We start from the raw sequence: 22,683 nt of genomic DNA on the forward strand, positions 1-22,683 counted from the left end.
GAACTTGTTAGTAGCCACCAAGGCATTCTGTTTCTTCTGAAGGGGCTGGAAAAAACTTCTGAATTGGGAATAGGAGCCTCTTGGTTATGGAGTAGCTAGGGGTGTCTTCATCACAGGGTTCTCATATCCAGGACTATAGGGCTATAGCCTAGAGCGTAGAACAGTAAAAACAGTCTGAAATCCTTAACATGCATAAGACCCATCACCTTTGCCATGTAATTTCCCCCCCACCTTAACCCCCACCCCCAAATTATCCCCTGTAAACCAATATATAAATCCAAGATTCTGCAATCTTCTACAAACCCCATGTGAAAATTAGGTCTCATGTCCCCAATAATTCTCTTAGATAAGATAGATAGTATACAACCTAGAAGAAAATGCAAATTTAACTTTGGTTTTAGAGAAAATAAGAGGGATTTACTAGGTCTGAATGAAGTAGTTAAGGTTTATTTCGGTGATCAGAATAGATCATAGGTTTAGAATTACAAGGGTCTTAATGGTTGTCTTATTTACAGTGAGGAAACAGGATGAGCTGGGATTTGAATTCATATCCTTTGACAACAAATTCATTTTCCAGTAAACATGCTATCTTTATAATTATTCTTCTATGGCTCTTGTCATATTCACCCTTGTATTAAACTTTCAATTATTCTTATCCTTCACCATTAAACTCAAGTTTTTTGAGAACAGAAGCTATGTCCTATTCGCATTCATATTTCCGTTGCATTGCCCAGAATAAGAATTCAATGAATGCTTGGTGAACATGTGATATTGAACTAGTGAACCTTTTCTTGAAATGTTTGCAAATGAATGCATCTGCAGACAAACTGTATATTACAATCTTCAGAAACTGTTCAGTTATTCATTTGCTCCTCTGATGGGTTGAATATGCTTCCCTCCACTCTAAACCCCTCCAGTCTTATACATTCTCTTAATTTACTTAGTGAATCTTCCATCCATCCATCCATCCATCCATCCATCCATCCATCCATCCATCCATCCATTCATCCATCCGTCCATCTATTCATTCATTTATTCATCATTGAAAGAGAGTACAAAACTCAATTTCAATCCAATCTGTATTAAAATAGCATCCATTACAGATTGATGAAGTTTTTCTGTTTATACTGGAACATCAAAAATTTAGTCTTCTGGATACAAGAACTTACAGGTGCAAGAATTCCTTAGGGCTCCCAGAAGTGCTAATTTTCATATCCTGTTGCTCCATGAAGCCTGAGGACCACACAAAAAGAAGAGGAACTATTATTTTTTTATTGTTGTTTTAGATCCAAAACTGAGTATAGCAACTTGTATGTAATAGATCTTAATGTGTGCTTGAATTGGATTGGATTTAACAGGCAAGAACCAAAGCATTCTAGAGATGTAACTTAAAAGGGAGCAGTGACCCTTCTGGGCATTTGACTTTTTAATCCCATAAAATGATTTGGGGAATACCTTATATATTATGCTTTTCAACAAATATGAAATATACCATCTTTGTGTTGGTGAAAGCATCCCATTACTCTTCTTCATGAATTACATGGACCAGTCAAATTGACTTCCTTGATATTCCTCAAATGACATCTTTCCATTTGTATTCACTTAAATTTCCATTTCCCATATCTATGCACAGGCCGGATATTATTCCTCATGCCCAGAATGCACTTTTTTCCCAACTTTACCTCTTAGAATCCCTGACTTTGTAGTTCAGGTGAGGTTGTAGCACCTTCAGATACAAGTCCTTTCTGATCATTCTAGTGACTTCGCTACAAAATTATGTTTTGATGGGCAGCATGGACTAGAGGATAGAGAGATAGTCTTAATGGCAAGAAGATCTGAATTCTCTTCTGTGTGCACTTTTTACATGAACATGTATCCTTCAATAGAAAGCAAACTCCTTGAAGGCAGAGGATGTTTCATTTTTGTCTATGAATCTCTAATGCTTAGCATAGACCTAGAAGACCCTTATAAAATGCATGGTGATTGATTAAATGAGAGTAATTTGCTCTTAAAGCTAGATTTTTATTATTTTTCTAGGAAATTCTATTCTCAAAAATTCCATACCTTGGTGGCATTTTTTACATTCATCTTTGATTTTGTGAGACTGGTTCAGAGCACTAAAAACACACTTGGTTAGCTTCACAATTTTTTCCTAGAGCCAACTCTACTTTTTGGTTATTTTCAGAAAAAGTTCTTTTGCTTACATCGAATCTCAGTGGCTGATACTGCTTTTGACATCAGTGCTTCATCTTCATTTTCTGAACATTCCTCCATCTAGAAAATGCACATAAATACTTCAAATTCAATTTTCCTATTTATTCCAATCTCTCGTTATTTTATTAAGGCAGCAGACACGAAGTGAACCCTTCTGAAATGACTTATAATATCCTGTAACACCTTTGATTCAAGTAATAAAATAGACCATGTACACAAGAAATGATTCAAGCAAGAAGTGTTCTTATTTAACAAAAAACAATTAATTTTAAGTGGGATGAAATAATCAGTGGAGACCCAATCTTATGAGCCCATTCTTAAAAAAAAATTAACAACCCAACAATCCTATATCATCACATATTCCTTTACTATTTGGCCTGGACCTTTATTATCCATCAAAAGCAATATGCTATTTATGACCTCCATATTTTTCATCATGTTCTCTCTCCTTGGAATGATTTTTCTTCTTTCCACCTATATAAATTCTACCTATCCTCAAGCTTATACCCCAAATCCTCCTTAAAGCCTTTCCAACCTTGAGTTCATTTTCATATGAACCTTTAGTTTTTTTTAGCATATACAATACAACTGAGCATTTAATCATTATCATTATATATATTATTGCAAGAACAGTAGAATCTGAAACTATATTTTCATCTGAGTCAAACTCCCAGTATCAAAATTCTCTCTACCAGACTAGATCAGTAATTCATTTGTTACTTATGGGCTGAGAGTCTCCAGAGTGCACTAAATGGCTTAATGGTATACTGTTATCCCTTCTACATCATGATTTTTTCCATCACATTTTTGATCTACCACAGGTCAGCAAAAGAATTAAAATGGGAACTTTGGGGGAGTTTTGCAGAAGCCACAGATAAGAAATGAAGCCCAATAGATGATAGAAAAAGTTTAGAAAACTCAGAAGTGCATAAAATTTATGTATAGCATTGTACAATATCAGCACATTTTATCTTTTGATATCATAATAATTCAGCCTTCTCTAGTACAAAGGGGATGGCTAAAATTTTTACTTGGATTTTCTGGATCGCCTCTATATGAATTATGGAAAGGATAATTATTTCAGAGGGACAACTTAAACCTGGATCTTCTTGGCTCAAAGGTTGACCTATTATTACTCTAACTCTTTATGAATAATACTATTCCATGATGTTCTGTGAAATGTTTAACAATTGAATCTCCCAGGGGAAAAAAAAGTGAGCTTCTATACTTTTAAGTTTAGTCTGTATTATTACACTTCCCTCATCACTTTAAGTCTAGACAATCAACAAAATAATAACTCAAACTCTAATCTGTAGTATTTGCTGATTTATGAGGTGTAAACAAATGTTCTCTAAAATTTAAAATTACTTTTTGTGAGCTGGTATGACCTAGCTCTAGGATGCCCCTGCTATTATATACTTTATTTCATAGCATTCTAGATTATCTCTTGATAGGTATGGTGGAATCCATAGTGTCCAAATCCCCCTTGAAATACAAACTCCCTCATCAACAGCAGACTGATCTTTTTTGATCTCAGGACTCCTTAAAGTATAAATTTTTAATTATATATTATTTCACCTAAAGCAACAATAATTACTTGAAAAATAAATAGTATTTAAATAAATAATTATATTTTCCAAAAAAAGTGAAAAGACTACATGGCTAATATGAAAATACATTACTGCACATATTTTGTTTATCATCTTAGGGAGGGAGAAAATTTGGAACTCAGAATTTTAAAAAATGTTAAACATTGTCTTTGTATGTAATTTAGAAAAATAAAATCTTATTTTAAAATAGTGAAGAGAGTGTCATTTGCTTTACACATTTTTGTGAATCTAATACCAAACTTAATAAGAGACAGTTGGATCCTCATTTCTGCTTTGGCATTCAATATGATATATTGTTTTCGTTGAGGCATATTAAGGAATTCCAGACTCATACAAATATGTGTTTAGAAAAAAGAAGAGTATAAATAGGCAAATAAGGACAGCATAATTATGACAATAGTTTTGATCTCTTAGGAGGAGTCTGAGGCTCAGAAACTTTTTGAAAACAATTATAAAACATTTCTCACACAAATTAAATCAGATTTAAATAACTGGGCAAATATCAACTACCCATGGATAAGTAGAGCTAATATAATAAAAATGACAATTCTACCAAAACTAAACTATCTGTTTAGTGCCCTACCAATCAAAATTGCAAAAAATTACTCTCATGAGTTAGAAAAAAATTGTAAGTAAATTCATATGGAGAAATAAAAAGTCAAGAATTTCCAAGGATTTAATGAAAAAAAGTGCAAAAGAAGGGGGCTTAGACCTACCTGATCTAAAATTATATTATAAAGTATCAGTCATCAAAACTGTTTGGTATTGGCTAAGAAATAGAGTGGTGGACTAGAGAATAGACTAGGTGCAAAAGCAGGAGATGATTATAGTAATCTGCTGTTTGATAAACCCAAAGAGTCCAGCTATTGGGATAAAAACTCCCTCTTTGATAAAAATTGCTGGGATAATTGGAAGTTAGTATGGAAGAAACTTAAGATTAGACCAACACGTCACACCCTTTACCAAGATAAGATCCAAATGGTTACAGGACATAGACATAAAAAACAATACTATAAGCAAATTAGAAGATCAAGGACTAGTCTACCTGTCAGATCTATGGAAAGGGGAGCAGTTTATGACTAAGGAAGAGTTGGGGAACATTACCAAAAACAAACTAGATGATTTCAATTACATTAAATTAAAAAGCTTTTGCACAGATAAAACCACTGTAACCAAGATCAAAAGAAATGTAGTAAATTGGGAAACAATCTTTACAACTAATGATTCTGACAAAGGACTCATTTCTAAAATATACAGAGAACTGAGTCATATTTTTAAAACAAAAAGCCATTCCCCAATTGACAAATGGTCAAAGGATATGCAAAGGCAATTTACAGATGAGGAGATCAAAGCAATCCATAGCCATATGAAAATTGCTCTAAATCATTAATTATTAGCAAAATGCGAATCAAAGCTTCTCTGAGGTACCACCTCACACCTCTCAGACTGGCCAATATGACCAGAAAGGATAATGATCATTGTTGGAATGGTTGTGGGAAATCTGGGACACTATTACACTGTTGGTGGAGCTGTGAACTCATCCAACCTTTCTGGAGAGAAATTTGGAACTATGCCCAAAGGGCAAAAAAATATGAGTATACCCTTTGATCCAGCAATACCACTACTGGGTCTATACCCTGAAGAGATGATGAAAAAGGGTAAAAACATCACTGGTACAAAAATATTCCTAGCAGCCCTGTTTGTGGTGGCAAAAAATTGGGGAATGGCTTAGCAAACTGTGGTATATGTATGTCATGGAACACTATTGTTCTATTAGAAACCAGGAGGGATGAGATTTCAGGGAAGCCTGGAGGGATTTGCATGAACTGATGCTGAGTGAGATGAGCAGAACCAGAAAAACACTGTATAGCCTAACAGCAACATGGGAGTGATGTTCAACCTTGAAGGACTCGCTCATTCCATCAGTGCAACAATCAGAGACAATTTTGGGCTGTCTGCAAAGGAGAGTGCCATCTATATCCAGATAAAGAGCCGTGGAGTTTGAACAAAGTTCAAGGACTATTCCCTTTGGTCTGATCTTGTTATCTTTTAGACTTTTTGTCTCTTCCTTAAGGATCTGATTTCTCTCTCATCACACTCAATTTGGATCAATGTATAACATGGAAACAAAGTGAAGACTGACAGATTGCTTTCCGTGGGGGTGTGGGTGGGGGGAGGGAAGTTAGATTGGGGGGGAAAACTGTAAAACTCAAATAATATCTTTAATAAAAAAAAAGAAAGAGTCTGGGGGGACCCATAGGAGTCTGTAGATTATAATTTGAGGACCATTACAACATCCTGGAGTGATATTTATGTAGCCTTTGTTTTGAATGACTACTAATGGAACTAACACATTTCATTTCTGTAGTCTTAATTTTAATTCCTAAAACACACACACACACACACACACACACACACACACACACACACACACACATATATTATCCCTATAGTTTCTATTTATGCATATAATCTTATTTACCTAATTAGAATTAATCAATGAGCTGGTATAATATGTTGATATTATTCAAGGTGCCCAGCCTTGCGACTCCTCTTTCTGAGACAAATCTGACCTCAGTCACTAGCTGTATGATCCTGGGCAAATCACTTAAGCTTGTTTTGCCTCAGTCCTGCATCTGTAAAGTGATTTAGAGAAGAAAATGGCAAACCATTTCCAGTCTCTTTGCCAAGAAAATCTCAAATAGAAGTCTGACTCAAAAAAGTTTGGACTTGACTGCAGAATAAAAGAGTTCATCAACCAATCAATTAACAAGAATTTATTAATCACCTATGATATACCAGACAGTGTAAGATCTTGAGAAGAGGAACCATCTTTTGTCCTTTTTTGTCCTCTCCCCCACCCCCCAAAACCCTAATATTCCAAAAAAGAGTAATTAAACATTGAAGTGATAAATATTTTTCAATGGTCAATTGAAGTTCCATGGGCAATAGCTCTAAAAACAATTCAAGTCTCAGATAGTTACTTAACTTCCATGATGCTTTTTCTTTTGCTTTCAAAATGTTAATTCATTTAAAGATGAATAACAATAGAAAATTTGATTGTCAAATGCTTTTCTGGATGGGTTATTCATTCTCATTTAGTGTAGTTTCATAAAAATTTATTCATAAAAATTATGAGTAAAATAGATGCTAATTCTGCCATTCTCCATATCTCTTTTCTTCTCCAACTTCATAAGTCCTATAGAGTTAAATCAAGCATGGTTACTTACCAGAAGATTGTAAACTTTACCATAAAATTGTGGGAAGTTGATTTCTCCTTCAGGTTGAAGATTCTCTAGGAATTCCTTAAGTGGTTCTGACTGGAGGAATGAAGAGCAATCCCTAAGCACAATTCTGGAACTCTGAAAGAAGTGAAATTGCTATGTCAGGACATTCAGTAGCCTAATTTACTGAAAGTGCTTTGAGGCACAGTGTGGAAACTATTGTGACAGCCATTCAATCAATCAACAAGCATTTTTTTTTTTGTTTTAGCAAGGCAGTCAGGTTAAATTACTAGCCCAAGGTCACACAGCTAGGCAATTACTAACTGTCTGAGGTCAGATTTGAACTCAGATCCTCCTGACTCCAGGGTCTGTGCTCTTATCCACTGCACCACCCAGCTGCCCCTCAACAAGCATTTTTTGTTTTTGCTTTTGTTTTTAATAAGGCAATGGAGTTTAGTGACTTGTCCAAGGTTACACAGCTAGGTAATTAAATGTCTGAGGCTGAATTTGAACTCAGGTCCTCCTGACTCCATGGCCTGTGCTCTTATCCACTGCACCACCTCACTGCCCATCAACAAGCATTTTTAAACCCTTACTTTGTTCCACACAATGTGCTAAACTCTGGGAATTCAAAGAAATGCAAAACCCCCCAAAATTATCCCAGCCTTTTAAGGAGCTTACATACTGATATAATTTATACTATCCATCCTCCTGGCAACTACCAAAGCCTTATATATGTGTTATTTACCCCCCAATTACATGTAAAAATTATTTTTAACTTTTTAAAAAACTTTTGTTTCCAATTTATTCCGCCTTTTCTCTCTTCCCCTCTTTCTTTGGAGGCAGATAGCATGTTTCATTATGAGTTCTTTTAGATTATCTTGGAATATTGCATTGCTGAGAATAACTAAGTCATTCATGCTCAGAATGTTCCAAGGGGTTCTTAATGGCTAGAGGGCAAAATATAAGTACCTTTGGCTATCTCCAGAGGATTTTTCTAGTTTTATGCAGTGTTTCTTGGAATACATGTCTTTTTCATATTTACCTCTTGGAAACTAAGTCTTTTCATAGCTAGGTTCTTAGATGAGACCTTTACTGATCCTAATTTATCCTCCCCTCTTTCCCATAAGTTTCTTCATAGATCTTTATGTGTACTTATATGTGTTCATTTAATTTTCCCCAAGTAAAATTTAAACTTCTTGAGGGTAAGGGTTATTTAGTTCTTGCTTTTACACACCAAGTGTCAAACACATAGCTGGTTATGCTTATTCATTGATTATGAGAAGAAAAGACTTAAAATCAAGAGACTTGTGAATCTTAAAAACTTTACTGGTTCACAATTGCTTTTAGGATGAAATTATAAAGATCTCTCAGAATTCTCCAGAGTTATTGGGGGTCCCTCTCTTTAAGTTATTTTGCATACTTTTGTATATATTTTGTGTTTAATTATCTGTTCATATTTTAAATTTAAACATTGAAATGTAAGAATTCATTTTCATCTTTGAATCTTCAGGGTTTGGCTTAGGCTTAGGGCCTGGAACATACCAGGTCCTTAATAAGTTCTCATTGAATTGGATTGAATTGACAGGGACGTTGGAGGGCCTCTGCAGGAAAAGTTATTATGATCTTTAACAGAAGCCTGAATAACTGAGCCTGGCTATCCCATTTCCAATAATACACAATTGTTCTTACTTTGACTATTCGGGGGTCATTGTCTTTCAGAAGGATCAGAAGTGAACCCAAGCTTTTCTCTACTTGATCCACAAATACAGGTTTTTTATTGACAAAAGAGAGCAGATGACCATAAAGAGTGACAGCGGCCAGGCGTATGGTGGTTGTCTCCTACGGGAACAAGATAGAGCAAAGACAGCAATTAATAGTCTCTATTAGTGTCATAATAAACTGTCTCCATTAGTGTAATAATAAGAAGTGTGATCCCTCTGTAGTAAAGAGAACTTGTAATAGTTATATCCTGCAGTAGAGAAACTCAATTTCTTACTACTCGGGGACAAACTTTTAGTATATTAATTCTCGAATTGTAATCTTGAAACTGGGGTCCTGAATCATATCTGGTTCTTCATTTCCAGTGTCTAGCATGGTTCTGTATACATAATAGGTATTTAATAAATGACTATTAAATGGAACTGAATTGAACTGACCATAGTTCATTGCTCTTTTGAGGGAGGAGAGAATGCTTGATTGATAGAGAGGATAGAGAGCTGCTGGAGAAGACCTAGGTTCAATTCCTATCATTGATACGTGCTGGTTGTATGACCATTGACATCCCTGTATCATAAAAAATTCTTCAAAATGGAAGAGCAAATGCTGCTCTATAATAATTGGGGGATTTGCCTAATTAGAAATTTTGTTTGCTGATAAAAAATCAATTCTGATTAAATAAAATAAATTTTTTTTGAGGAAATCTTAAGAAGCTATATAAAGAGTTAAAAACCTGAAATCCAAATTTTTCTGCTTGACATTGAAGGCCCCCATTAATTCACTGCTCCCCAGAAAAACTTTCTAGATATCTCTAGTGGAACAGTCTCCACTTGAATCATCACCTCTGGTCTCTCCAGTAGAAAACTATCTCTGACCTTGGAACTTCTTAGCTTTTTAAGGCTATATTAGGCTTTTTCTTGCTGGGTGCCAGACTTCTATAGATCTTTTTAGACATCTCTAGGCCATGCCATTGTGTGTGTGGCATACAGCCTCATATAAAATTTCCAGGCTTGCTTTATGTGGTATTTTTCTTCATTAAGATGTTTAAGAACAGGTACCATCTAGCATAAATATTTTTGGTATGCTCAGTACTTACCCCAGTGCCTAAGAACATTGTTGTTTAGTTATTTCAGTCATTTCTGACTCTTCATTTGCCATTTTCTTGGAAAAGATACAGTTGCCATTTCCTTTTCCAGATCATTTTGTAGATGAGGAACTGAGTTAAATAGGGTTAAGTCACTGGCCCAAGATCATACAACTAGTAAATGCAGATCATACTTGAATGCAGGAAAATGAGTTTTCCTGACTTCAAGCCTGGCCCTCTATCCATTGTACCACCTAGAAAGTACTAAATAAATTTCCTTCCTCTCTCTCTCTCTCTCTCTCTCTCTCTCTCTCTCTCTCTCTCTCTCTCCTCTTATCTAATCACTGTAAATCATACTACCTGTCAATAATAATAATGAGAGTAATCAAAAGATTTCTTTTTTTGGAGTATAGGTAGAAGATATGGAATGTTAAGTCTTTGGGGGGCTGGGCAAGGGTAGTAATTAGCTGGTTATAATTAAGGGAAAATGGATCAGGAGAAATACTCTTCATATTTCTAAATTTATCCTTTCATCCTAAGGTGCACCAATAGCTGGTGCAACAGGAAACCTGGGATGGAATTCCTAAAGTGATGAACTAGCCCATCCATGATAACCCAGGATTTCCCAAGAGTCTTTTCTTTTTTATTCCTAGTGATTATTTTGTGTGTGTTCCCTTGTCCCGGTCTTATTGTGCCCATGTCTACATGGGCATACTACTTAGAGGTTCATGTTATAAAATCATAAGGAAAGGTCAAGCCTGATGAAAAGACCTTTGACTGACCTCAGAAATTTTATTCCTTATTATTCTCCAATATGGACTATACATTCCAAGCAAAATTGGTCACTATCAATGCCCTTCATATACTCAACTTTTGTCATTTTCTATTCTTCTGCCAGAAGGAACTCTCTTAAGTGAGATAGTATGTTAAAGTGGTTCTGGCATCAGAGGACTTTGGTTCAAATCCTATTTTGATAGTCACTGGGGTAAATTTGGGAAATTCACTTAACCTATATGGGCCTCAGTTTTCTTATTTGTAAAACAAAGGGCTTGGGTCCCCTCCTTTTCTAGATCTATGATCCTATAATTCTCTGATGACTTAAAAAGCACTTGACTGAATTTAATCAAAACCTCTAAATTTCTTCCCTGGACTAATCCTCTCTTCTTTTAGAATAGTTAGTAGGAGATTTTTTTTTGATCAGTTTATCTATTACCCTGTATTTATTTTCTACATTGTTTTGTAAATGTTTAGTACATGTACATGCCTATAACTGAATTATAAATTAAATTATAAATGTAAATTTTATATATGAATTATAAATTATAATTTCCATTAAAGCAAGTATACTATCTTATTTCTTTGGCATAGAAGCATTAAATTTTTCAGGTGTGCAATGAACATGAATTAATTAGGATTGACTGACTAACACTATATGTGCTGCTGAGGAAGACACAAATATTGAAAACTGAATTGATATTTAAGCCTTCATTATCAGGGTTCTTTAAATGGCAAGCCACTTCCTTATGTTTTGCCAAGAAAATCCAAAATTGAGTCACAAAGGGTTGGATATAATTTAAATGACTCACTAAAAACAACTATATCTCAGAACCCTTGAGGTCAAGCTGTCTACCAGACTCATCCTTCCCTTTTCAACCCTCCTCCAGTAGGGACTGTAGGTATTTTACACCATGGCTATCCACATATTATATTATAAATAAACACAACTATTTTTTTATTTAAGGTGATTCTGACAGGTTCTTAAGGAATCTTAAAGGATAAAGCTAGGGGTGGGCAACTAAACTATCTCAGGGACTATGGTTATTTTTTAGTTGTTGTTTTTTTTTTTTGCAAGGCAATGGGGTTAAGTGGCTTGCCCAAGGCCACACAGCCAGGGAATTATTAAGTATCTGTGGCTAGATTTGAACTCAGGAACTCCTGACTCCAGGGCCTGTGCTCTATCCACTGTGCCACCTAGCCGCCTTATGGTTATTTTTTTAAAGTTTCAAAATCATTGAACTGAAACTCATAAAGGATAATCAATAATAATTGCTTTATAGACAGGAAGGTAGTCTTCATCATCTTTTGTATACTTACATCTCTCAATAATGCTCTGATCTGGAGAACCAACTGAAATACAGTATACCACTTCAAAGTCTTCAGGAAGGGGATAAATTTTCCAAGCACAATTAGGGTTTCTTCAATAACTTTTGGGTCACAGGCCTGACACAAAGCTTCTGTTAGTACCTTAAAAATTGTCTTCTTATGTTTGGGTGTCTGTAAAAAATGGGATTCAAATGACATAGGATTTTTTATAATATCTTCTTTGAAAAATCCTCTACCAATATGGAGTTGGTTTTTCTCTATTTCTTAGTGTCAGAGGCACAAAATGATGAAGGTAATGCTCTATTGATTAGATAACTTTTTTGAAAAAATAAAAGAAACTGGGGCGGCTAGGTGGCACAGTGGATAGAGCACCGGCCCTGGAGTCAGGAGTACCTGGGTTCAATCCGGTCTCAGACACTTAATAATTCCCTAGCTGTGTGGCCTTGGGCAAGCCACTTAACCCCATTGCCTAGCAAAAAAAAATAAATAAATAAAAATAAAAGAAACTTTAGATTTAGAAATAATGTAGAACAATCTCCCAAGCAGCATTGAGATCCTTCATCATTAGAATTTAAGTTCTTTAAGAATAGGGACTATTTCACTTATATTTCTGTGTTCACTCCTTAGAACAATTTAGGAGGTAATCAATACTTATTTCTTGATTAAATTAGACACTTTCTCTTGTGTAATAGTCATCTAGGTTCTACTTGAATACTTGCACTGATGGAAAGCTCAGTACTTTGAAAGATTGTTCACTCCATTGCTAAGTCACTCTAATTTTAACATAGAGACCTGAATAGCTATCTTTAAATTGCACTTATCTGGAGAATATGCTGGGAATGTGAGTCAGAATAATATTCCTAGGCAGCTAAGTGGCGTATGGAAGAGAGTGCTAGGCTTGGAATCATCAGGAAGTTCTGAGTTTAAATCCTGCCTGAAATATTTTTTTAGCAGTATGACCCTGAACAAGTCACCTAGCATCTGTGGACTTTGGTTTCATCTTGTGCAAAATATGGGTAATAAAGTATTTCCCTCATGAGTTTTTTGTAAAGGTAAAGTAGTATTAATATGTAAATCTCTTTGCAAACTTAAAGCACTATATGACTGATAGCTATTATTCCTACTCAGAAGTAGGGCTATCTGGATGGGTGCTTATAGGGCAGATTTTACAAGAGGCTAGCTTCCCAAGGGGTCTCATGTATTACTGGTTTAAATATTAAAGTATTAAGTGATGCTGGGTTTAAAAATACTAAGAAATACAGCAGGCACATCAGAGATGCAAGACTATTTTGATTTGGCTTAGATAAAAAGTCTGTTAGAAGTTCAATTGGGACAACATTGAAGATTGGCATTCAAAGATAAAGGAAACTTTGGAAGTGAACAACTGACTTTGGAAATGCTGTCAGGAAATAAGGACTGCTTTTCCTTCCTCCTCTACCATCACTTAAGATAGAATAAAAGACACACTTTTTGCAAGGACTTCTTGGAATTTTACTGATCTAAAATTGAAAGGAAAGCAGAAAACTGTTCATATTAAAATATAAAAATAGATTTAATGAAGGACAGCAGGTAAGCAGTAGTGGTAAGACCAACAAAAGTAGAGGAGATGTTGAGATTGATAATAATATTACTATCTCCACTATATATGTAGTTAAACAGAATGTATTTATCAATCTCATTATCAATGTGTATCTCCCTGAAAAGCATACTGCCAAGGAAAGTGAACTTATCCACAGTATTTAAAACTTTTCCATTTACTAAATGGTTCCTCATATGGATGGTGTGGTACTGGCTGATGAAAGTCTTGTGTTTTCAAGGTGTTAATTGTTAGGTCAAAATAAACATAAATAGCAGAGAATGGATCCAATTACTTGGTTGCATCTCAACCTCAGAGGGTAGCTCAGTGAAAGTGTGGGAGAGAAGAGATATTAGACTAACTACCAAACTGAAGGTCTATAAGAGTTATTGTGATGACCTCATTATTGTACACCCGTGAAACCTGAACTGTATACCAGTGCTGGGCCAGGAAATTGAATCGCTTTCATTCCAATTGTCTTAGGAAGATTCTAAAGATCACCTGACAGTATAAGGTACTAGATGCTGAGGTCTTTTCTTAAAATAAATTGCCAATCATTAAAACTCTGCTACAAAGAATACAACTCCAATGGGCTGGTTACTTTGTTTGAATGCCAAACATATGCTTGCCAAAAAGACTATTTTATGGAGAACTCACCCAAGATAAGCACTCTAATGGTGATCAGAAAAAGTGCTATAAGGACACTTGAGGTATTGCTTAAGAATTTTCTAATTAATTGTACAACATGGGAGACACTGGCACAAGACTACCCAGCAGAGTATGCCCTCATCAGAGAAGGCACTGTACTCTATGAACAAAGCAGAATTGTAGTAGCTGAAAAGGAACTTGAGATGCACAAATTTAGAGAATCCACCCCAAATATTCACATGGCCAATTTATACCCAATCTGTGTTAGACATTTTGAGCTCATATTAAGCTAATCAGCCACAGTCAGGTATACTGTAACTTGACTCTTAACATAGTAATGTCATTTTAGTCCTTTTGAGAATGAGAGTCAATAACCAACCAACCAACCAACCAACCAAAATAAACAGAATTTGTGCAATAAACAAAACAACTTGACATATTCATACCATCAAAATAATTATGAATGAAGTTCATGTTCAAACTTTGGCAATGGAAATATAATTTTGTGTCTGACTCTATGATCCTATTTGGGATTTTCTTGGCAACATTACTAGCGTGGTTTACCATTTCTTTCTCCAGCTCATTTTATTGATAAGGAAACTGAAGCAAACAGGGTTAAGTGACTTGTCCAGGTTCACACAGCTAGTAAGGGTCTGAGGCTAAATTTGAATTCATGTTTCTACACTTTGTACCAAAAAGCATCTCCCCAAGTAGGTAAGAGTATAAGAGTAGCATTTGTTGTTAAGATGGCATGGAAATTCATGCAGATTTCTCCATGTGATAGCAGAAACACAGAGGGCAACATTTGGATTAGAATAAAAACAGAGAGAAACAGGCCATTTAATCTGATATAGAATAAAGGATGTCTTTTCTAAGACAGATCTCAAACTTGCACAAGGGCAAGATATAATAATGACAAAAGACTTCAGTTATTTGTATAACTGCTCTCAATCTTTTAAAAGTATCGTATCTGACAAATTCTTTCTTTCTTTTATTTTATTTTTCCAGTTACATGGTATGAAAAATTTTCAACATTCATCCACTTCCATATTTATAAGTTACACATTTTTCTACCACCCTGCCTTTCTACCCCCATCCCCTCACTGGTAAAAAGTTATGCATGTACATTTGTGTTTAACACGTTTACATATCAGTCATTTTGTATATGAGGAATTTGGACTAAGGAAAAAGAAAGAAAATCATGAGATAGGAAGGAAAAACATGAGCAGTTTTTAAAAAGTGAACATAGTATCCATTCAGATTCTGTGGGTGCTTTAACAGATTTCTCAGGGTTGTCCTAGCTCTCTGAACTGAAAGGAATTTCATAGTTTATCAACTCACAATGTTGTTGTTAATGTATACAATGATCTTTTAGTTCTGTCCTTTTCACTATATGATGAATTCTTGACTTTTATTGCTGACAAATTCCTGAATGGAATTCTGATTAATGGAGATAATTAGCCAGTAAGATGAAAAGTACGGCAATTTTCTTAGATTTTAATTTTTTTTTTTTAGGAAATCAAGCTTAAATGATTTTCCAGGTCATACAACTAGTAAGTATCTGAGGCTAGAGTTGAACTCAGTTCGTCCTGATTCCTGAGATATAGGGACTGTGAAAGAAAGTGATCATGTCATTTTAGAATTCAAAATATTTAGGGAAGGGAATTCTGGGTATATTCAGACAAATGACTAGGTTTTCAATGTTTTTAATTTTTGTCTTTGTAGTACAAATCCTAACAATTCCTTTCAAACAATGGAAATTGAATATTTTTTCAGTTGTTTTGAAAGTAGAAGTCAAGAACCTTGGAAAATCATAGGTATGATCCCATGATAAAACATTAAAATGATAAACAAGCTAAACTATAGAAGACTGAGAGGATCACAAAAGCAAACAATGATATAAATGATCCTGGTGACAAAACTCCAAAAGAAGACATGAATGAATGAATTAGTGGAGCATTTATTAAGATTTTACTATATGCACAGTAGGAAGCTAGGTAGCACAGTGAATAGAACACTGACTCTGGAGTCAGAATGACCTGAGTTCATATGTGGCCTCAGACACACTTACTATTGGTGAAACCTTGGGCATGTCATTTAATCCAGCTTGCCTTAGTTTCCGCATTGGTAAAATGAACTGGAAATGGAAAATCATTTCATTATCTTTGTCAAGAAACTCCTAATGGAGTCACAGAGAGTTAGATATGACTAAAACAGCAACAACAGATGAGCATAGTTCTATGCTAAAGATGATTATCTAAAGAAAGCTGACTAAGAGTATTCTCTAATGGGTTCATTTTTTTAAGAAAAGGAAAGAGATATAAGCAAAACAATAACATCTAAGGTTGAAAAAGACTTGAGAAATCCTGTCATTTTATTGATTTAAAAACTATGGCCCTGAAACATGAAATCACTTTCCAAAGAAATGGCTAGGAAATGATCAAATTTAAATTTGACCCCAGAAAACCACATTTGTTAAGTTAGCACAAGAACTAGAATATAGGTCTTTTGAGTCAGATTGCTTCTCCTTCTCCCACCCTACTAGACTTTTCATTAAAAAAACAAGAGAATCTATGTTGACTCACTTCCTTAGGTAACCCAACAAGAGCATTCCCTAATGCTCTCACTGCCAGATATCCAATAATGGGGTTGATGTCTTTGGTTCTTTCTATTTCTAACTTCAGTGCTGTGTTCATTGACTTTTTCTCCAGGGCTCCCATCTCCTGGCAACCTAAAAGCTACAGAAGGGAAAATGTAAACATTGTATAATGTACCAATTAACGCAATTATCACGCCTTTTTCTCCTCTACTCCTCACCCCAATCTCTACCTCTTAAAATCTTCCTTAAAACCTCAGTTCAAATGGCCCCTTCTAAGTGACGTCTTTTTCTGATCCCCAACCCAGTGCAAAATTACCTTGCACTTTGGTTTTTGTCTTGTATTTGTGTTTGCATTATCTCTCCAAATAGAGTATAAGTTGCTTAAGGGTGGGGCTATTTTATTTTTGTCTTAGTATCCCCAGTATCCAGCACAGTAGCTGGAATAAACCAGACATTTAATAATCTTTGTTGATTAACTGTCATTTCTCCCCCTCTCCCTGACTTGGACTTACCTCTGAAAATAAGGCAGTGCAGACCAATCTGTATTCATGTTCAACTGACTTAAGGAAAGGCAAGAGACTGTGTAACACGTTGTGATTTAAGATTTTAGGGAATTGAATCAAAGATCTGCAATGAAGAGGAACAGCAGCAAATAAAATAAATAGGGGTAACTTGCCTCTGGGTATGTGCCTAAAATCTTTCCTTTCTGCCCCAGGACTTTGGCAGAATTTCCTTTTGATCCTCTTCTATACACAAACTTTCTTTGTTTTTATCATCATTATCATCATCATCATCAAAAACCTTCAGGATTGTTTATTTTATACCATTTTCAACTTCAGTTGCCAAGAAATATGAGTTTGACCTTTTGGTACTGATACTAACAGATGAATAAGATTTGCAGTGTCACCAACATTGGAGGGGAGACTCTCTCTGCATATCAAATTTTCTGGGTAAATGTCAAAGAGCAAATGCCTAGACAGCTTTCCCATACAAAAGTCTCCTTCCAAAGTCAGAACAAAACCACCCCCAGAATATCTTTAACATCTGACAAGCTGTAGACAAAAGTGAAGCTATTTAAAGTGCTTTTACAAATTTAAAATTAAAATGAGAAAAACAGATTCTTGTCTCCCCTTCCCCAAACTAGTGAAAAGATTAATTAGGGTGTGACTCTAAACCAGCAACTTTAGTAGATGCCAATAGGAGTTCTAGAGCCTTAAGAGGTGAGATATAATGTCCTCCTTAAGTGTCATACCAAATGGTTAAACCATAGTGCCTAGCTTCAGTCTTTGCAATATTTTCATTTTTATATTTCATGGGCAGAGTTAATGATACTTCAGGGCAATGACCACTACATATGTCAGGGAAGTCAATTAGATCTTTTATGAAGTATTTATGATAAGCATTGTGGTAAAAACTGGCAGTACAACTATAAGTAGAAAGAAATCCCTGCTCTCAAGAAACCAGATCAGATGATTTGGATCTTTCTAGGTAATGAAAAGTTCACCACAGTGGAATCAGGTAGTATTTGGAAGGCTGTACATCTCTGGTCCCTGTTAGGATGACTAAGGGCAATTGAGGTCAAAGATACTGGAACTCCTTGAAAGTAAACTTGAAAGGCAATAAACTCAATGCCTACAATCATAAGTGGGCTGGTAAAAAATTTAATAATTAACGTTATTCATAAAATCTACATTATTTGCATAATATGCATTAAATTTACATTATTATTCATAATGTCTAAATGACAAAAAAATGTCAAATTCTAATCTGTAGTGCTTGCCAGTTTCTGGGATGTAAATTCTCACACTGAACATTTAATAATTAGTTCTCTACTTCTAGTTGGAGGTGGCAGCAGCATTATGATCTAAATGGAAAGAACCTCAACAAAATAATTAATGATGAATGCTACAAAATTTCAAACTAGATTTTGGTTCCAAAGAAAATATATCAAAATGCTCTCCTCAGCTATGTGGCAGAAGTGGGGAGAGGGTGGTCCATTAGTGTGGAACATTAAATATATTTTCAGATTTTTTTTCCTTTGTATTAATCTGTTTTGCTGATTTCTCTCTTTTTTTTGTAAACAAAAATTCTTTGTTACAGGGGATGGCTCTCTGGGAAAGGGAAAGAAGAAGTGATGGGAGGAAATGTAGGTCATGAAAAACAAAAGATATCAATATAATTTGTTTAAAAATAGTGAACTTGGTTGTGAAATAATTTGGGGATGATGGCAAAGGTCCTTAGAATACCTGAATCAAATACTAAGTTTAAATGAAAAGGAGTCAAGTTCTTGAGTTTAGCTGAGGTTCCTATCATAAGCCAATTGGGAAAAAGCAACATGTTCTCATGAGCTATGTACCTTTAGGCATTGGCCACACAATTTAGGCCCTCCATGTGTATTATGGTCTGATAGAAGCCACTGATGACATACATTATTCACCATATCTACGTAACAACAAACAGCTCCTCTGTCCAAAACAGGACCATGAAGCATGCTTTTCTTGTTCCTTGTAAAGTACTGGCTAGCTGCATGTTAGATGCTTAATAAATAGGAGATGACTGATTTTCACCTGCATAGATGAATCACTCCAATGTGTACAAACTGGGCATTCTGAAGGAACTTCCAAACCTGTCTGTTTTCCATTTCAACCACAACATTGTGGAATCCCTGGAGTTCCAGAAAGTTTTTAAATCCAGCCTCCATGGAGCTAGAAAATGAAGAAGAGAAAAGGGTTGGCCCTACCATGTCCATATCAAAGAAATCAAAAGGGAGCACTTGTTCCAATAAAAGAGTTCAAGAAGTTCTTGGCTTATAATGACCCCAAACTGATCAAGGATCCACTTTTACCTTGGCTCCTTTCCATGGAGAGCTTTTTCAGTGATGTTTCTAGAGATATCTGACAGTCTAACCTAGCCCTTACTCCCTGAATCAGAGTTTTACAAAGAGATTAAGGATTTTCTCTTCATTCTTTCACATATAGCCATGGCTGTTTATGACTCTGGGAAAGTCACTTACCTTCTTTGCAGAGCTGTAATAATTTTTGCACCCTGGCAAGCACCACAAGCCAAGCTAGAAGCTATTGGAGAGGAGAAGAGTGGGCAGACAGCCTACAGTGATGGACTGAGACCTTAGGCTGCTGCTGGGGAAGTTGTCCATTTCTCATCACCAGAAATTCATTTGGTAGCTTTCTAATGGAATTGATCTTTGTTCCTCATTGCTATCAATGTGCTTCTCACACTTGTTCTATACAAAGCCTAATCTTTACATAGGATCTTTGGGGAGTGAAGAGTGGAGTAGTAACTCATATTAAAAAGATACTTTTGAGAGAGGGTTGAAAGAGGATCTGTAGCCTCTCCTGGTCCAGCCTCCAACTCTCCAACTATCAGGTAAGAATTTGAAGTAGTCTTAAGCATCCTCTAGCTTAATGATCCAAGAAATTATTTCTTGGAGGAGAAAATTGAGATTCCAAAGAGGCTCAAATTACTCTTTTTTGGGGGGGTTGCAAGGCAATGGGGTTAAGTGACATGCCCAAGGTCACACAGCTAGGTAATTATTAAGTGTCTGAGGCTGAATTTGAACTCAGGCCCTCCTGACTCCAGGGCCAGTGCTCTATCCACTGCACCACTTAGCTACCCCTCAAATTACTCAATGAAATTATGGCCAATTTGAGGTGGAGTCATATGAAGCCCAAAGCTCATATTCAAAAACCTTCAAAGCTGGAAAAGACCCCCCCCATTTTATAGAAGAGGAAGGAGAGAGTCAGCATTGGCCTCAAAGTGGGGATTAGAACTCAAGACTCAGTGCTCTTTCTCAGTCTCATTGGAACTGTTCAGAACATTGGTCTTCAGTCTCATGATTTTTGACAGTCAGCAAGGAGGTAAGTTCCTCCATCTATCCATGTGCACTCTGACTTCTAGCTCATTAAGTTCTATCAGAAGGACAGGGGAGAGGTCAAGCAAGGTATTATCAACATCTTCCCTATGAAAGCAAAATATTCTGACAGCTGTGGCCAGTTTCTTCTCTTCCATCCTCTGAGACAGTGAATCGCAAATTTTTTTTTCTTATAGTTCAATATTCTTTGGAATGGAGAATCATGACACACTAAATAACTGGTGATATAGTAGAGTTGAGAAAGAATTAGAGCAGCCATTTAAAAAAGTTCTTGGTGGGGTCAAGCTCTCTCTCTCTCTCTGTCTCTGTCTCTCTCTCTCTCTCTCTCTCATATCTATCTATCTGTCTTTAAAAGCATTATCTTTCCCTCCCATTGTCCCACTATTGAATGATTTTAAAAATTAAAGTAAAATTCTCATAACAAATATGAAATCTAACAAAGCAATTTTGAGATCAAATTTAGATGTATTTTGAGATTAACGTAAATGTATAAGAGGAAAGTTTTGTTTATTTTATGAATATATTACTGTACTATATATACTGGGTAAGTAAAATTTATGTTAAAAACTTGTATATAATTTCATTTTATTTGTAATAACAAAACTTCCACAATTTCCCAGATAACTACTGCTTAAATTCAAGTCCTTATAGATCAAAGGGTCTTAAACTTTTTGTAACAAAACTGTCTAATGAAATTTATGACCTCTGTTGTCTACATGCAAAATGGAAGGAATTGCTAAATTTCACTTCAATGTTAGAGAAAATAAATATGTATTTATTTTTCTCATCCAAAGTCATTAATATCCTTAGGGGTCTGTGGAACCAAGGTTAAGAACCCTGGTCTTAGATCATAGATTTTGAGTTAGAAGGTTATCAATTTCAACTCTCATTTTAAAGATGATGGAACTGAGGGACAGAGAATTTAAGTGATTTATCTAGAGTCATAAGGCAAATAGTCTCAGAAGCAGAAAATGAACCATTGTCTCCCTGATTCCACATCCAGCGCATTAGCATTGTATCCTGTACTGTTTCTCAAATGGTCAAGCAAAGTCTCTACTATCAATCACCTGTATGTCTCCTAATCCCAGATGTAAGGACTGTTTTCAATAGCAGTATCAGTGGTCCTTTCCTCTCTTTTATACTATCTCATCCTTACCTATATGAAGTTGGCTCAATGGAACTCTGGGCCTTGGATTCTAAGGTTTGCTCCCTGCTTAAGTGTGGAAGGGAGAGGAAATAGGTGGTGAAAATTTTATCTTCTAATCCATCTAGGGTTTCCTTAAACTCTAATGCAGCAGTGACCTCCCATAGGGCCTGTGTTTCCTGAAGGGAAATGAGAGAAAACAATTGGGTTTACTTTCAGCAGAAGTCACAAAGAGATGAGACTACTTGTTATCAGCCCAAACAATAAAGATTGACTTCTTGGACTCACCTTGGGAAATGGAGGGATTGGTTCATGAGATTTAATCCTTAACTTTGTCTCCTTTTTCTGGCCTTTGTTGCAATGGAGGAGAACAGGTAATACTAACATGGCAAGGCAAGCATCATTCCCAAATAATCTCCATAGCTCTTTGATATCCCTTTGGAGAGAAAGACAAGGATCCAAATGCTAAAACCAAATTTCCACTTGACAGAGAGACAAGTAAAAAAAAAGAAGAAATTAATATAAATAATTGATTTATCTGGGGAAAAACTCTATCAGTTAATCAAAACCATTCTATTATGGTTCTGAATAATTAAAATAATCAATCAATAAGGTTATATTAGGTGAGTATTATGAGTTAGATAGTAGGGCTACAAAGACAGAAACAGTCTCGGTTATCAGGGAACTTATTGCACATATATGAGTAAATATTGTTGCATCATTTCAGTCATATCTAACTCCCTATGACCCCAACTAGATTTTTTTTAGGCAAAGATACTGAGTGGTTTTCTTCTCCAGGTCATTTTACAGATGAGGAAACTGAGGCAAATGGGGTTAAATGCTTACTAGTAAGGTAAGATTTGACCTCAGGAA

The 22,683-nt window shown here is 35.5% G+C and overlaps 1 protein-coding gene across 8 annotated transcripts in view; it reads right to left on the reverse strand.

Annotated features, from left to right (window-relative positions):
* Positions 1–1,061: 1,061 nt before the first annotated feature.
* The window catches only part of LOC141523700 (maestro heat-like repeat-containing protein family member 1), a 99,641-nt gene continuing 78,019 nt past the window's right edge, over positions 1,062–22,683 (reverse strand). For 7 of the 8 annotated variants that reach the window (XM_074237098.1, XM_074237099.1, XM_074237095.1 and 4 more), the window contains 10 exons: positions 22,099–22,246; positions 21,823–21,989; positions 19,345–19,482; positions 17,290–17,404; positions 16,764–16,916; positions 11,946–12,125; positions 8,741–8,890; positions 7,055–7,186; positions 2,205–2,274; positions 1,062–1,233 (listed from right to left, as the gene is read on the reverse strand). In XM_074237098.1, the coding sequence (XP_074093199.1) occupies positions 1,166–1,233; positions 2,205–2,274; positions 7,055–7,186; positions 8,741–8,890; positions 11,946–12,125; positions 16,764–16,916; positions 17,290–17,404; positions 19,345–19,482; positions 21,823–21,989; positions 22,099–22,246 (1,321 nt within the window). In that variant the 3' untranslated portion in view covers positions 1,062–1,165. The remainder of the gene's footprint in view (positions 1,234–2,204; positions 2,275–7,054; positions 7,187–8,740; positions 8,891–11,945; positions 12,126–16,763; positions 16,917–17,289; positions 17,405–19,344; positions 19,483–21,822; positions 21,990–22,098; positions 22,247–22,683) is intronic. The other variant, XM_074237100.1, reaches the window with a different exon arrangement.

Source organism: Macrotis lagotis, chromosome 5 (assembly GCF_037893015.1).
Source record: "Macrotis lagotis isolate mMagLag1 chromosome 5, bilby.v1.9.chrom.fasta, whole genome shotgun sequence".
NCBI classification, from domain to species: domain Eukaryota; kingdom Metazoa; phylum Chordata; class Mammalia; order Peramelemorphia; family Peramelidae; genus Macrotis; species Macrotis lagotis.